Genomic DNA, 17,891 nt, shown 5'->3' on the forward strand with positions numbered 1-17,891 from the left:
AGAGACTTTACCAGGAGCAAATGGCACTGGGCTCAGGGGAGGAAGAGAATAACTGGAGGCACATTTGCTATTCTTACTTTCTGTAACACAGGAAAAAGCATCACTACTGCTATTTACTACAAAAGACACCAAATACTCAGCAAACAAGTGAACAAGAACAAGCCTGTGAACAAAACTAAGAGAGAATTACACCTCAAGGGTCCATGCCATGGGTCCAGCATAAGCCAGGAGGAATTTCATACAGATATAAAACTCTTGTTGAAAAATGCTAAAACACAGTTATTCAGGTTGGAATTGAGACCTTCAAACACATGGTTAAATTCAGCCCTCATGACCTTTTCAAACCCACTGATATCAATAGAGTATATGAAAGTATAATGCATATATTAGCAGTTTCAAAGGCTTTTTGGAAATAGGAAAACTCTAGCATAGTTATAATCTCTCTCTCTCTCTCTCTCATTAGCTAAAGCAGCTGCCCAAATGACTATCAGCCAACTCAGAAAGTGTTCAGCTGTTCCTCCAAAGTAGGGACTGTGGCCTGGGGTTGGACAGAAACAAACTGGGGTCAAGCAGAGGATGTGCCAAGCATTTCTGTGTACTGTGGTTAATCAAATAGCACACAGTACATTTACAGCTTAGTTTGGACCGTAGGCTCCATAGCACGGATGTGGACACTAGGAAGGCAGAACCAGGAGAGAGGCAGCTCCCTGCTGCAGTTATCTTCATGGAATTTGATATTCAGGTAGAAATCACCTGTGTAGAGAAAGAGAAGTGCTCCAAAGTACACAGAGTCTTTGGTCGGCTTCACCTGGAAAAGCGAACGTGAAAATCAGTATAATTAAACCATCAACAAAATAAAACAGTTGCACTTTGCAATTCAGTAGGTCCTTCAAATGATTTCAAAGCACTCTAGATTCACATCTCAGTATTGCCTTCACACAAAAAGGAGTAAAGATCTTGTCCCTATACTATCAATGGTAAAACTGGAGCATTGAAAATTAAATCCTGTATTATTCTTTCATACAGCAAAGCTGTGGCATAGCTCAAACCAGAACACAGATCTTCAGGAGTCACTGATTCCAGAACAGAGTTAGTTTAAGGCAGAGATGACCCAAAATCTATCCTTAGACTGCATTTATCAACGTCTATATTAAAGGTCTGAATCATGTCTCTGAACTTATGTTAAACACATGGTTAAACACCATTTAACAACTTAGCAATAACTAAATTCATCCCCACTTATTATTCAGACACAATCTGACTGCAAATTCTAATCAAGAATCTTTAATATTCACTATCATTGAAATAATTAAGTTTAGCAAGAAACTTCCCACAAAAAGTAGCCACCCTGATTTAACTTGTCCAAATTAAACACAGTTCACACTGTTTCTACATTTATATTTCTCCCTTCATCACAAAACCATTTACAATCCATATCTTTACAACAAATAATATATCTCTGTCCATCATTTCAGCAAGACACTTAAGTAATTTCTAACTTTAACAATCCCATGACTGTTCATGTAATGATGTTTGAATTAACATCTGCTTCCACAAGATGTTAAATCCAGTTTCAGGGTGCCTAGATTTGGGTTGAAGTTGCTGCAGATGCAAAACATGGAATTAGCACAAAGCCATTCCATTGGATGGAATTTATTAAAAAAATTGTGAAAAGGCGACTTCATCCCAGCAGAAATGACCCAATAAAGGGCACCTGATGCTCCTCAGTACTGGTCTTCCCTCAGCCAAAACCATCTTACCAGTTCCTTTCTGCTCTCTGGACCCTGAAACCATCAAGTCAAGATATACTCATGGCACCATCCCTACTTTCACAGGTAGGTCTGTGCCCATGTATTTTCTTTTTTACTTGAATACTCATTGGTAATGGGCCTTTCTTTGGTCATCTCCAAACACCTCAGTGTCCATCATGTTACAGAGTCCAGTGTTGATTCCAAATGACAGCATGACACACCACTGGTTACCCAAGTTGACACCCAAGCCAAACAACAACAGAAACTCTGGCGTTGGATCCAGAAGCACTGAGCTGTCCAGATGTTCTGGACTTGATTGGATTCAGGGGGAGAAAACCTTTGCAAGGGACATCCCTAGGAACCCATGGGACATTACCACCTGGAACAGTGAAGGGATGAGGCTCTGAGACAGGTTATCAGGATTCTTGCCTGCTACAAAAAATTTGGTTGTATGGTAAACTGGGACATCAACAATGGGGTACTAACTGGGAAAGTGTCTATGGACACCCTTTGCTGAAGGGCATCTTGCCATTGCATAGGAAGACCAGAACAAGGATGGTGACTAGACCATGGTGGGGGAGACGGGGGAGACGAACCGCTAGAAAAAGTTTCCAGGGGTGTGGGGCACCTCAAGAATATGCCAGAGAGCTGAAAATTGCCTGCCATCACCTCCAATGAGGAAGGTTCTCTGTAGCTTTCAGATGTGAGGGGAATGAGCTGTTTCCTTTTTCTCCTATTCTAGGTTTTTTTGGACCTTCATTGCTGGGTCCTTCAGCCAGCAGACATGCACCCTCTATAGTAGGCTAGGGTGTCACGCTTCTTTGTTGAACCTCCCTAAACTGCTGCTCCTGCACAGGGGCCTGGCTGTTCACAAGCAGCAACATCATCAGAGCTGGCAGAGCCCAGGCTCCCTTTGGCTTTGGTGTTGAGCACTTCTGCTGACCTACAGCAAACTTGTAGCAGCATCGTATCATCCACGTGAGTGATCAGAGCAGCCACAGCTGTTCTCCTGACCCCTGTCCTTGGCATCTCCCCTCCTTGCTGGGTACAAGTTCTTACCCTCTGGCATTGCGTCTGGACATGCAGAACAACATCAAGCAGTCTCCTCTCTTGCTTCCTTCCCCTCCTCCTGGGGCTGTCTGCCTTATTTCTGCCTCACTGGAACTGATGCGGATTTGCATCCAGAGGAGGACAGAGGCAGGCACCAATGCCAGCAGTGGGTAGAGGCAAACAGCAAATGAAGCCTCCTCAGGACTCATACCTTTTTCAAGCTCCTGGTCCATTTTTCCTAGCCTAGCTGCACCTTGAAGAAATATCTGTAACAGCATGGATCAGAGCCCTTGACAAACAGGAAGGTGGCTTCAGGCACATCGGCATCAACACAGTCTTTTCAGTCATTTGAAGTTCTGCCTACATGATTGCTCGTTCCTCCTGCCTTTACAGCACAAGTCTCTGCACCAGTCATGAGTTTCTCCATCATAAGTGAGAAGAGCCAGCAAGGCAGGGAGTGGTATGTGTCCTGTTCTGCCTGCAGCCCATCTCCCTGTGTGCAGTATGCACAGACCAGACAACAATGTTCATGGTTTGGGGACTATCCACATCTGTATGGCCACCTGTAGAACACTATGGTAATCAACACTTGTGGTTTGGAGAAGAAACAGGGAAGCAAAAGTAGCTTGAAACCTTTGCCCTGTTGGGATACAAGTGGCTCTGCAGAACTTCTTCCAAAATACTAACTAACTTTGGAAAGTAAGGCAGCCTCTCTAGTGGGGCTGCCTACAAACATTCCCAGAAGACCACAATTGGCAGCAGTCAGGTCAGTAGAGGGCCAGATCCAACCCAACTGGTATACCAGGCAGCGGACTAATTTTGAGGTTAAACCACCTATGTTTAGGTGTCTCTCTGCACACTAGGCATCCAAGCTCCTACTACAGTAAGAAGACATCTTGTCAATGCAGCCAGTGGAGCAAGCACAGAATGGTCTACCTAGCCAGCCTATAGAGTCAGGCTACACTTGCCTAAACATAGGCACCTCATGACATTTGGGATGACCTAAGGCACTGAGACGTCTGCCAATGGCTGGCGAGATTTACAGGATGATTTACAGGATTTCTGGCAGTAGGTGGAGGCCAGGTGGGATACCCACAGCACCTAAATGATGGTAGACACCTACTTTTAGGCAACTGAATCTTAACCCTAGTGTCTATGTTAGTGTAAGCCAGGTTCTACTGGCTGCAGACTACATCTCCATTGACTAATTGGGAGCTTGGCTGGCCAGCATCCATGGTAACACCTACTCATTCAGATGTCTCAGTCTGGAACTGAATACACCCAAATGTCTGTAAAGTGGATGTCCACATCTGAGCCAGCTGTTCAACACAAGGATTCACTTGTCAAATGTAGAATGAGGTAAAATATCCCCACAACTCCATCAACCTTGATGACTTGCTTTCCACTGACTGTGAAGGGAACTCAGAGTGACTTGTTCAGATGTGTACGCAACTCAGATGTTTCCTGCTGCATCTGACAGTACACACCATCCCACTGATTGCAATGCATGATCCAGCCAACCTACGAGAAACACGAAGATCACATACTCGTGCCTGATCCAGACCAAATTTGTATTGTCATTCGATCTAGCAGCACACAGGGCTGGTAGTGTCACCACCTAGATATGTGCTTATATGTGTGCCAGTCTGGGATGCTGTTGAATAATTGAGTCAGAGTTGAAACAGATTTTACTAAAATTCCACCAAATTGTGGAAACCAAAGACGGGAAGCTTCTACCCCAGAAAAAAATGACTGAAGAATCAAGAAAAAAATGCCCACATTACTCCTCTGCTCCACTGAGATAGAAGAAAAATTAAGTTTTTAGCTCCATCCTAATCCTTCCCTGATTCAGGCTACCATGTGGGACTGCGATTGCTTAGAACTAATTACTACTTATTTATACTGCTGTAGTACTTAGGGAGCTCAGTTGGAGATTAGGGCTAGTGCCAGCTCTGTTCGCTGCCCCAAAGAGTTTACAGTGCGAGTAAAACAGTGCCAAGAAAACTAATTTGTTCCAGATGGGCCACAGAGGACCTGCCAGAACTGAACAAACGTTCATCGCAGCTTCTGAGCTGATTCAAAATGACCATCTACTGATGAATTTCTCCTCATCTCCCACTACCAATCACTTGAGCTAGTGTGTGATAACACATGCAGGAAAAAAACCTGCTTGAGAATAGTAATGGCAAAAGCAGGAACAACAAGGAAAGATGAATTGCTGGTAGTTACAGGAATCTCCATAGAAGATAATTTTGGGGGTTTTGATTTGGCAAGAAGCAACTCTGTCTGATCAACTACTTAGTCAAAAAAAGCCCATTGGTAAGAACGAAGATTTTTTAGTAATATGTCTAAAGCTAAACTTCAGGTTGTGAAGTGAGATAAAAAAATAAATCAGTGCAATGTATTTTAATGGCTGGGGGTCCACCATGTTACCTCATGTTTCAAAACCCCGCACTGATCAAAAATGTCTACTATCTATATGATAACTGGTGAAGTAACTTTTTCTGTTAAATACAGACATAGAAAGGTAAGGTTAACCAAATTAGAAGGTGTGCTTAAACCCAAAGATTTTACTTAATTTAAAATGCATGGAAATATCTCAATAGCCTTTAAAATTTTCAGTAAAAGAATTTGCTTTTTTGAAGTAGTATATCCCAGCAGAGACTTTGTGACACAAATGCAGACTGCTGCATTGAATTGAAGTAAGAGCACAAAAAGGTGAATAAGCACTCATTACGTTACTTCCATGATAAATCATCTAACCTGGACTTCAAGCCACAAGAAAGAGAAATATGAAATCGTATGACTTTTACCCTTTAAACAATTTATATGCATACTGCGAAGTAGCATGTGCATGCTGAAAATTCCTGTACATAACCCCTGTCTTCCAGATATCAGCAGAAACTGATTTGAAACTTTTTAGTCTGGAAACAAAAATAATTGTCATTTGCTGAGCATCAGGCTTAATATGAAACTAGCATTTAGGAAAGCAGAGGGGGTTTGGGTTTTGTTTGGTTTTTCCCCCAGAGAAATCTCATTCAGTTGAGCACCAATAATGTAGTTTCTGCATTGGCATGACAACAGACCACATTTTCAGGGCGTGAGAAATATCTTCTCTTGCTGTAATACCTGATGCTCCCACTTGCTCTTGACTATACACTACTGATAAGCCAAACCATACGCTAGCCCTCCATCCTTCCTCCCACCCAGCTCAGCAGCGCAATAAATCATGTCACCACCTCCTTGCCAGTGTCAGTGTAAAGTCAGCCCAATTAGCTTAAACTGCTGACGAATGTAGTTTTTGCTAAACTGGCCAACTTTGCACGAAAACAAATGCTCACACCATCTCTCCCACTGGGTCTGCTGGGGAAGAGGGGAGCATCTTCCCATAGAGGGGCAGAAACAAGCAGCTGAGAAAAGGTAGCATCTCAAGCCACCTCTGTTAAACAAGCAAAGTAATCGTGTGCCCACGACCTCAGTTTATACACACAATGGGCATATGTTTAATAGCTTCGACAGAGCAGCACTGAGTTACACTAGCAGGGAATCTGGTCCAGTGTCTCAGCTTTCATTTACAAAAAAGAGAAACTCTAAATCTCTTTCATCTCACCCAACCATGAGCTGCTTTGGTTTCTTAACCAGCGTCTGTCTGAATTTCTGCCAAACTCAGAGCATGAACACAATTCTGAGTATGTTCGTTCTTCCCTGAAGCATCAAATGCACAAATCAGGACTTTCTTCTTGTCCCCAAAACAGGTGTGGCTTTCTGAAATCTTTTTTCCATTACTGAATTAGTTATTATGGGGGATGAAAGGGCCTCTGACAGCATTAGATACACTGTTTGAAGAATTTTCTTCCATGATCAGGGCTCTATGCCTCAAAGAAATATGACTAAGCATTTTCTCTAGGAGCCTGTGTAGGACAAGTATCAATACTACATACCATGAAATATAACACTTCTTGTCTAAGAGTCGACATTTTCTTCATTTCACCTTTTTGGATGAAAAGGAGGACAAATAGCAGAAAACAACTCTATTTTTAACTTATCGGGGACTGTGTTTACAGGAGAAATGTCACAATACTGAAAACGGGGCAAAAGCAGGGACCGTAACATATGAGAAGGCTGCCTGGGCCAGCACAAGAGATGTGACCTCCTGACTTTGTGCCCTGTAGGAGACTCAATCAGAAGGTAAGAATACATCATGCTGACATCTCCCTTTTCCCTCATTAGCCTGGAGGGTCAGGCCCTTCAGCAGCTGGGCACCCAAAGACTGCCACTCTGATTAAAAAATCCACATTGTCAGATAGAGAGTCAAAGAAATCCATCTCTTGATTATTTCTGTTGACATATTTAAATAATTCAGCTAAGAATGTAGTTAGCCCCCATTAAAATTCAAGTTGATGGTGTATTCCTCATTAGCTTTTTGAAATATTTTCTCCCCATGATGCGTAATTGAAAAATATGCCTGGTGACTATGCCTGTGGTTAACCTTTAATTTCTTTCTTACTAAGGTTCCCTTATATATTCAGTTTTGACAGGTACATTTTATTAGCGATCCGAAGAGCTGACCTAAGCAAAGGTCCTAAGCACTATCCCAAAAACTCACTCTCTTCTTCATGTTTATTTTATAAGTTACCAGAAATACTGCTTATTCCACTCTGCAGTACTGTCTGTATGTTTTTCATTCCTGGTTTTCTGTTGTTGCGGGTTTTGGGGGAAGGATGTGGGAGAGAGTAGTTTTATCTGTATTTTCAGTGTCTTGCCTTAGAAGCAAAAAGCTCCTAGTCTCGCATATTCTAAAGAAGAAATTGAGAGAAAAATCAAAATCTCATTTGTTCTAAAAAGGGACTTTTTTGTCTCATTTTAAGCATGTTTTCTATTTTTCTTTATGGTTTTATAACAGTATGCTAAGCGACAAGGAAATGAACCAGCTCATCAGATCGGTCATTAATGTTTAGCATTTTCTTTTTGCAGTCTGTTGCATTTCCTCAGGACCTGACTAAAACTGATTTGCTGAGTTCCTTGGCTCAGCCTGGGGAATACTTCTTATGGACTAAAAAGTTACTTAAAATCTATTACTGCAGGCTGCACTGGATGGCTCAAGGGACTGGCAATATGGTATTGAATATTTTATCTAGGTTACCCATTCACATTTAGTCAGATCTGGAGTGACCAAAAGTTACTGTCTCTGATAGTTTACCAGTCGTTTACATGATAGGAAATCACAGTCGTAAACCATTTCAGAGAGATGATTCTGTATCCCCAAACCTAGCAGCACCTTTAGCAATAGCTGCCATAATCACGGTGCTTTCCAAAAATTAATCTGCCTTAAAATGCACAATCGAATAATGAAGCCCTTTTCTACAAACGCACGTCATCCACAATCATGATACGTCTGATAGAAAGACTTACTGAATCGATGTAGAAGGTGTTGGATCCCACAAAGGTGATAGCATCTTGCAGCTCATAGTTGTGCACCCCATTTTGGTAATCCTGGTAGGGCGTCATGGTGAGAGCGAAAGGCCCCACGCTGTGTTTGCTCCAGTTGGTCAGCTTCACCTCCAACGGGATGGGGTCTCCCACTTTGCAGTTCACCACGATATCACAGTCACAAAGCTTGCCATCAACGAGGATATCTGCAAATCAAGAAAACAATTCCACATTATGTTGGACTCCTGCTTTAGAAACTCTATTAATCTTGATAGGAAACTTAACAAGAAAAAGTAACCTCAATGAAACCAAGAGTACATGACAGTTAGCCTTAGGAAAGAAAACCCAATGTTGCAGTGTTGTGTAAGGTAGTGTTGCAGGGAAACCACTTGCAATAAACACTTCATGAAGGTCTGGTATCCGTTCACAGCTGTTGAAAGAGCTACGAAAAAAACAATTACGACCTATACACAGGTGCCAGAAGGGTTTTTTTTAACCTCCTCCCTCGAAGGCCAAAGCCACGGACAACTTCTCATGCTTCTCCTGCAAATCAACAGCATCAGGTGAAGGGAAACACAAACAGGAATCATCAATACAAATGGTAGCTAGACAGATCCAGGGCTGGATGCCCATGTTCACATGTTACAGCCAGAATAAATCCTCCTGTATGGAGGTGACCTTTTGGAGCAGGACAGACACTGCCAGAATTTGCAATGTAATACATATATTAAAGTCCAGATTATAAGGAAAAAAGGGATTTTAAAATTATACAGCAGTACTATGAGCTTGTTCACTCTTTGCGCTTTAATTCATTCTGGGATTTCTATTTTTAACTTTCTACTTTTCTTTCCCTTACTGGGATAGCAGAAAATATAAAGCCTCTAAATTGGTTACTGCTGGGACAATGACAGCTGGAGTAATGTGTCCACTAACCTTGCCCATTTGCTTATACAGAACCAAAATGTTTCATTACCAACACACTATGAAATTGCTAGTCCAATTCCCCAGTCTGAAAGGGTTCCCAGTTGTGCAGTATTACTGTATTTTTCAGATGAGGGTTATCTCTAATGCACTATTAATACAGGAACATTTCTATTTCACTGTGGGTTCATGTTCAGAGATAAGAGAAAGCCCTGGGCACATGTAAGAAAGCATCCTCTGTGTGAATACCTATCCCCACAATCTCACACGCCCATGAGGCATTTCGATCACTCTAGCTCCTTCTCAGTTGCTTGCCTTATGACATACAGCATATTATTCCTCTGCCAACAGCATCAGATTTACATTAGTAATACCCCCTCTTCAAGAAAAGATACTGTTTTTATGCTTCAGGAGCTTTCACAGAAAAAAAAACATTTTACACCAAGGTGATTTTTTTTTTCTTATTTTTGTTTTGTTGCCTTAGACAAAAAAAACTACAAAATGATGCATGTTCTTGTGATGCCCTTTAGCCTGGCAAACTGAACAAGCCTCAGCGCACCACCTGGGAAAAACAAAACAAAACAAAACAAAAACCTAGTGCCAAAGAAGAAACAAGTTCAGAAAGGGACAGCCCCTGTGCAAAAACTTTCCTTTCCAAAGGAGATGCCAAGTTTTTGACAACGAGAGCACTGGTGAGCCACACCTGGAGTACTGTGTCCAGTTCTGGGCTCCTCAGTACAAGAGAGACATGGACATACTGGAGAGAGTCCAGTGAAGGGCCATGAAGAGGATTAAGGGACTGGAGCGTGTCTCCTATGAGGAAAGGCTGAGGGAGCTGGGACTGTTCAGCTTAGAGAAGAGAAGGCTCAAGGAGGATCTCGTCAATATATGTAAATACCTGAAGGGAGGTTGCAAAGAGGACAGAGCCAGGCTCTTTCCAGTGGTGCCCAGTGCCAGGACCAGAAGCAATGGGCACAAACTGAAACACAGGAGGTTCCCTCTCAACATCAGGGAACGCTTTTTTACTGCGAGGGTGACCGAGCACAGGTTGCCCAGGGAGGTTGTGCAGTCTCCATCCTTGGAGATACTCAAAAGCCGTCTGAACATGGTCCTGGGCAACTGGCTCTAGGTGGCCCTGCTTGAGCGGTGGGGTTGGACCAGAGGACCTCCAGAGGTCCCTGCCAACCTCAACCATTCTGCGATTCTGTGATTCTGTGAAAGGAAGCTATAATCACCATTGCATTTTAGGAAAGGGCTAGAAAACCTGTTGGCATTGGATTTCTTTTGCAATAGCACACTCTAATGTTATGGGCTCTCCTGCCCAACATGATCAAAATGCTTCTTGCAGGATTGCCCTAACACCATGGAGTTGAAGTAGTGGTTATAATGGTATCCCATTATCTGGGATTAACTGACTTGCGTTTTTCAAAACACAAAAATATGTGTGTGTGGATAATCTTTGTGCTTCCCAGCCTCCTGTCACAGAATGGAAGTCCAGCTGCTTCCTTCAAAAGAAATGCATTTATATCAATTCATTACTTCATATCAGTTTATGTTTTCAAGCTTCTCCCTGAAAGGTAAGTGTTTTCATCTAAAAAAAAAAATGTAAAAAATCTTTTTTTGTGGTTCCTCCAGCCAGCAGGTCTTACAGCTGCATGAATGGTTAGCTCCCCAGACCAGCACGAACTGGTCAGAAATACTCAATAAGCTAGGTGCATGAATCTTTACTTTCAAGCTGCTCATCAACTTCCCTTTTAGCTTTAAAATTCAATGCTCTGCTGTAGGAATTGTAAATGAACCCTTTGACCTCTGTCTCCACCTTTGTATCTAATAATAGCTCAGAGCATTGGATCCTAATATCTTCATGTGAAAATACAAAATCCAAACAAAAGAGAGGCAATTAACTCTGGCTCAACCAGATTAATTTTCCTTCGTATTCCTAAAAAAATTAAATTCATGTAGGATTGATTTAAGACCGTGTGTGTGCACACGTGCTTGTGTACATATTGAGAGATTATTTCCTTCCCTCCCAGCACACCCTTCCCTCCTGCAGTACTGAAGCCAAGGATCTCAATGAGATGTCAGATGAGAAAACACACATGGCTGGCATGCAAAATACTATGGAAAGGAGTGTTTAAAAACAGTCCCCTTTCATCAGAGAGAACAGCTTGGTTTGACAGGCAGTTTTACTCACTTCCTGACACAGAAAACATCTCATGGACCATACGGATTTGCTTTAATATTTTCATCCATGAACAGAGGAAAAGCCATGTGTACAGGGTCCCATTTCTGCAGATTCAGCTCACTCACACAGATGGCATATAAAAGCTGAGACTGCTCACACCACTGCTGTGAGAGTGAATCATTATTGGCTTCAGTATACAGGAGCTCTGAATCAGAAGACACATTCACTAGGACAGAAGACAGTGGTGGCCCTATCTCCATCCTCCAAAGATTCAGATACAAGAGAAACAGTATTTCGGAAAATTGGAAGGACCAAGTTTAATGCAAACAACATATAGAAATTACATTTAAAAGGTGGAAGCATAAACTGGCTGTCAGGGCAAAAAAACCACAAAGACCTAGCATTCTCCTTCTAATTAAAAGTTAAATCCTTTTCAAAGTACTTTAATAAGCCAACAGAATGCTGCTTTCCCCCCCCCCCACCCCCTCGGTCCTTTCCTGCTCATTTACCTACATGTGTCCACTATGTTGGCATCCTTGGATACCAACATTACCCTGCAATGCTTGGTAGCCACAAAAAAAGGAATGACACAGTCTCTGCCATGCACCCATGAACAGGCACAGGACCACTCTATTTTATCTCTAGGACCTTCTCTAAGTGATTATTGTATCAAGGGAGAAAATGTTGTCCAACACATTTTGGAAAAGGCAGAGGATGGGGATGATACAAGCCACTGAGAAGGGTGATTGGAAAGCCTTGCTTTTTCACTGATGGCTTTAGCCGAGACTTTTAGGATCTCTGTGAATTAATCTTTTAGTTGGAAAAACTACTTCATGGTCCAGCTGATAGGTGATGCTTATTGACACCACAGTCAGTCTAGGAGACCACTATATAAAGATAATACATCAGAATTTTTATAATGTCTTTCTTTCAGGATCTCAAACCTCTCAAAGAAAAGGGAATGAATGTTATTAACAGGAAGACAATCACTATTCCACAAGAAAAACATCATTTACCATCACCTGCCAGGTGCACTTCTGTCTACATCACCCCAAGGAGCAGCTTGGAAATGAATACCAAACATTATTAACATTTTGTGTTATTTACTCTGCTCATATTAACACACAGTAAGTTGTTCTTGCTACTTTGTCAAGTTTCCATGTAAGCACTCACAATTTATTGGCCCACCTGTACATCAAGAGTCCCAAGTCATGGCTAATTGCATTTCTGCACCCAACTCCCTATTTGCCATTGTGAAAGTTTAATTTTGGAAAGGCGCATACAAATACATGTTTAATCTCAGTGGAAATGCATACTTCAGCAATGTTTACTCTCCACGCTCAAGTTTGGGTTCATTTTAAAAAACAGGCTGCAGAAGAAGGCAGGGCTTTTGTGCTCATCTTTACAGTGGAGGACACAGAAATTTCCACCGGATATTTGCTTTTAAACTGGATGTTGAATTCCCAAATGATGCAGATGCACTGGCCCCTGTCATTCAATGCAGCTGAGAACCTGGCTCAAGACTTGGAGCAAACACCTCACAGAGGCATGGCTTTGCACAAGTGAGTAGGTCAACAAAACTCAAGGCAAGAGATGCCCAAATGAGTAAATACGTCTCACATAAAAGGTAGAAGAGATCTTCAAGCCCAGAAAAGCAAGCCTTGCTTGGCTGTACTGTGATAGTTAAGGGAATTTTAGTCAATCAACCATTTTTTATGCTGTTAGAACTGTTCCAAAATACTAGTTTTACTCGTCTCAGTCTGTGAACTGGGAGAGCCATGGTCCGAGGAAGGGAGACGAGCAGGAACAACGCTGACATCTCTAGGTAATGTCCATCAAGTACTTCGATGGAGGAAAGCCAAAGACCAAGAGCCCAGGCCAGAGTCGCTGCAGTGAAAGTCTCACAGAATGATTCAGTTTTTTTCTGTGTTCACCAAATCTAAAGTGCTGATTAAAATGTCTGCCCAGGCCAGCTCTACTTCTAATTGACCTAAAAGAGCAAAGAAAGGGCCAGCCATGCTGTCTGGAACAACTTTTTTCTTTTTTCCTGCCCTCTTCTGCGAGAATGTTTTTTTCAGAATTTTGCAAGGAACTTAACAATGCAAAGAGAATTCTTTTTTTTTACGAATTATTAATTTAGAAATAAGTTGAACAATTCTAGCCATGTCTGATCTTACATATTATGCAGATGGAAGGAAGATCAGAATGGAGGAAAAAACCTGTACTACAGGCAAAATCTATGTATAGAGCAAGCTGATCCTGCTGTCTCCAAACAAGCAAGTTCTCTGTCCCTCCTCTCACGCTGCACATCAGGTCAGCAACAGTTTTAGCAACCTGCTATTTGGGGTTCAGCTGGCTGCTTAGAGAAGCTGGCAGGTAACATGTGGCGTTCTGTTGAGACAACAGGCTCCTCCAATTTTACTATGTATCTCCTCCAATATGTGAACGTAAACACTGTTTCTGTATCCCCTCTTCCCATTTGTTCTCCCTCATGTAGATCAGTTTCCTTTCATTTTCCAAACCGTTCATGCAAATTATTTACACATAGAGATACAGCATTGGTTACATTTGTTTGTCCATTACAAGGTCCTGCAGTATTTTCAGAGCTGAATACATCCATACAAAAGATATTTCTATGAATATAAAAACTGTGTTCCCTGTCACTCTCATCATGAAAATGCTGAATGGTTTAACAACACAAGAGCCTCATAGCTATTTGCATAAAACCTTCTGTACATGGTTTGGATCTGCTCCTCACACCAAACCTGAGCATCTTAACTTGGAATAACATCCTCATGTTCAGTCATTGTTATACTGACACAATACTGAGCCAAATCCATCCCCTGCATAATTTCATTGCAGTCAATAGTAACAGAGCACAGAGGTATACAGATGTTTGTATTGTAACAGCTTCAAATTACACAAATATCTCACCTTGTCAACCACTGCTAGTCCTGTCCTAGAAAGTGCCCTTCTACTCAGAGCCTGCTGATCCAAAACCCCTATGGACCTGAAGAGTTCAGCTCCTCTTTGGGTCAAGGCCCTTGGACAGGGATGAATAAAAAATACAGGAAAAGATATGAACAAACTAGTGCAGCTTCCTGCAAGTACCAACAACCCAGAGACCTTCAGCTAACACAGGGGCATGAACCTGAAAACAGGAAAGTTGGCAGAGGATGGGATGACTGAACACGAATATAGGCTAGTGAAAGAGGCAACTGCTTTCAGAAGACCTCTGAGCTGCCTGATTCCTGGCAGACTTCCCATTCCCAAACATTTTACAATTGAATTAAGGACACTTTATTCGCTCCAAAAGCAATTAAAAAGAAAAACCACATTTAAAATATAGTTCTAGCAACAATAAGCAATTAGTCTTTGATAATTGTCTGTGTCTTCCTATTTAATCACTCTTTTGCAGTGGCCGGTATACTGATGACAGATCCCGACTGGTTTGAGTATCATTCTTGCCAAATTGTTTTGAGTTTGTGTCTGTTCTTAACTCTGTGATGACAATGGACTGAGGATGCTGCAGCATCCCCTTAGAACTCACTTGCGAAAGGATTTTTCAACCTTGTTCATTTGCACTAAGCTTTCTTCCTCCAAATCAGTATAATGTTTATGTCCAATTTTAATCTCCAAATCTATCCTTGGCAGACACGTGATCAGCATTCAATTTCAGTGCTACTTCATCTCAGCTGTAAACATTTAGATGTCATACAACCTTCTTCAATTAACTCTAAATACCAGGATCACACTAGCTGAAAAGAAAAGCATGAACATGATTAGGGCTCTGGGGTTTGACTGCCTCCAACTTCTACTTGGGATCTTAAAACAGCAAACCTGAATGCACATTAATCACAGATTTATTTAAGAAATTAGCTGTTCAGTTTAACCTCTCTGGTTTTGGTGAGAGTTATTTTATTTTGCACATGCCTTTTACGATAGACATTTCTCCTTCCCTGTGAAATTGCTGGCACACGGATGGCACCTGCTTGTCTCATTTCTCCTCTGGCAGCCAAGATAACCTGTCATTTGGTGATTTGTCCAATTTGCTATCAAAGTGAAAATCACTTCAGAGTTCATACTGCTTGTGTCCAGTCCTAATCTAAATGCTCAAAGGCAGACACCTAAAATTTTAAGTCTCAAAGCTCTGTGTTTTCCAGTGAGCCTGAGCTCTTTTTTGACTTATTTTAAAATATTCCATGACACAGCCACAGCTTGCTTAAATAGTCTCATTTCTGAATGTGGGCCAACCCCTTTTTATCTATTCATCACAAGCAGGTTTGCAAAAGACTTCTTTTTATTATCTGCTACACAGCCAGAAGGTCAGGCTGGCATACAATGTATAACTGTGTTTTGAAATTTCACAATCCCAGGATTTGCATGTTATTTTAGGTTATTGAAAACTTTATTTCTATAGATTGTCTGTGGCAGAAGTACTTTCAGAGCATTCCTACCCTGCCTTGTGGGGGGGAAAAAAAAAAAAAAGGGAAAAAAACAGCCCTATATTACATTTAAACAAAACTGATCCACACTAGGATATATCATATAACACTATTTTTTTATACTGGCAGCTTTCTGCAAAACTGCTGCAGGTCATGACTAACATGGCTTAACCTACAGCTTACTGAAAGAAAATCACCTTATTCCTCACTGGTTGCATAATTAGACTTAAAATTTTCTTCTTCTTTCTGCCATTCTGCAATGATGGATGTGAGACAAACCTCTGCAGAGGAGATTTTTAAAGGTCTCATGCAAACTTTGTGGGAGTTTCTGACTTGTGACTGAAAAGTTAACAGTAAAAAAGGAGCCTGTATCCCTTACGTGCTGGTTTGGGAGTCTGTCAGATCTCAAAGCAGTTTTAGTCTAGACACTACGTAGATTGCAGACCTCCAGGGAGTGTTACCCACTCTAGAAATCAGTGATAAAGATGGAGATTGTGGTACATTCCCTATGGAGGTAGTAGTGAGCTAGCACATGGTCACAAAAGAAGTAATGCCTCCTTAACAGCAGAGACACAAAACTAGGCTCCTGTACTCAATTCTGGGCATGCAAAGTCAATATATGGATTTCACCACACACTCAACTTACCTAAACTGTCACTGGCAATATGGAAGTGGAAACTATTTTTCTGGATTTTCTACTGTTTCAAGTGGAAACAGTATTTCCCACATTATCCATTCAACAGGCACACAGTGGTGCTCTGGACTCTCACATAGATAAGGGATCATACCTAACAGGTAGCTATTTTTTAAATTGCTAGTTAATCTAATCCTATGTGTAGTATAATTATCATATTTGAGGCCTGTATGATGAAATATGCGTTGTGCTGTCTGAAGCAGAAGGAACTCAAACGCAGACGAGAAGAGAGATGAGAGCGCCGGTATCTCCATGCCTGTATGTATAGAGACACAGGGGCAGGATGCTTTAAGAAAGCAAAAAAGTGATACTGATTATTTAAAGAAAAATGATGGGTACGTTACCCATTTTCCATGCTTGTCTTAAAAAATAACTGTGAAATATTGCATGAGATGTCCAGGCTGTAAGAATTTTTGTGTCCTTGTAGAGCAGTCAAAGCCTGGTACAAGATAATATATAACCCCCTATTAACAGGCAGGTAGATGATTTACCACATTTCAGTAACTGTGTAAATATGAGCACTAGGACACTGAGCCTCATGGGCCTCCTGTAGCCCAACCATGATTGAAACGCAATGAGCTGAGCTAAATGAGAGATATTAAACAACGCCAGGTACAAACACTGTATCGCAGCACTTTATGTACAGGGAAGGTGTGACGTGTGGTTACTAGACTACATGTGGCTAATGTCTACAGACCAGAGTTGCTCAAAAGCAGAGGTGCACATTAAAATGGACATGTTCTTAATGAAGTTTCTATGAATTTCAGTCACAGCATATGTCAGTCTAATGACTCTAAGTTGTTTTACTTACCAGTGGATTGAGTTAAATTTTTATTATTTTCCCTATGCAAGGTTAGTCTATTCTGCCACTTTTGCGTTAAGACATGAGACAGTAACCCGGGTAGATGTGACTTGGAAAATATCAAGCCCTACTATGATGCTATGACTTCGCTATTATGATTGCATCTTTTTTCTACATCATGACCTGTCTCAAAATCCAATTTGAATCCACAAAAGAACTGCACTAGTAGATACATGCAGATGGAAGTTTTCAGTCATCCTCTGTGACACAAATCCATATTCCTCCTTGTTAGATAGGATATAACACACAAAAACCAATCAAACTTACTGAAAACAAGAAATCTTTAAGCCTAGAGTCATCAACCCAAACAACTTTTGGCCTTTCTCTGAGATATTTCTGTTAATAATTTACTACTTGCTAAAACTGAACAAGCTCAAAACCTAGCTCCTGAATTTTTCATGAAGTCCTTTCCTTTCCATAACTGTCTTAATTTCAGAAATAAAATCAGACTCTTTCCTGCCAATCTTGGCTTTCTCTTTGACTTGATCTCCTCTCATGACTCACACCTCCAGTCTGTGATTAAATCCTGATGCCACTTTCTACAAAGCTTCTC

The 17,891-nt window shown here is 41.4% G+C and overlaps 1 protein-coding gene across 1 annotated transcript in view; it reads right to left on the reverse strand.

Annotated features, from left to right (window-relative positions):
- Positions 1-628: 628 nt before the first annotated feature.
- TRAPPC9 (trafficking protein particle complex 9) overlaps positions 629-17,891 on the reverse strand; it is a 517,140-nt gene continuing 499,877 nt past the window's right edge. Inside the window, exons 21-22 of the mRNA XM_010584242.1 lie at positions 8,214-8,437; positions 629-808 (exon numbers count right to left, since the gene is read on the reverse strand). Of these exons, the coding sequence (XP_010582544.1) occupies positions 629-808; positions 8,214-8,437 (404 nt within the window). The remainder of the gene's footprint in view (positions 809-8,213; positions 8,438-17,891) is intronic.

Source organism: Haliaeetus leucocephalus, unplaced genomic scaffold (assembly GCF_000737465.1).
Source record: "Haliaeetus leucocephalus isolate CR32 unplaced genomic scaffold, Haliaeetus_leucocephalus-4.0 Scaffold953, whole genome shotgun sequence".
In the NCBI taxonomy this organism is placed as follows: domain Eukaryota; kingdom Metazoa; phylum Chordata; class Aves; order Accipitriformes; family Accipitridae; genus Haliaeetus; species Haliaeetus leucocephalus.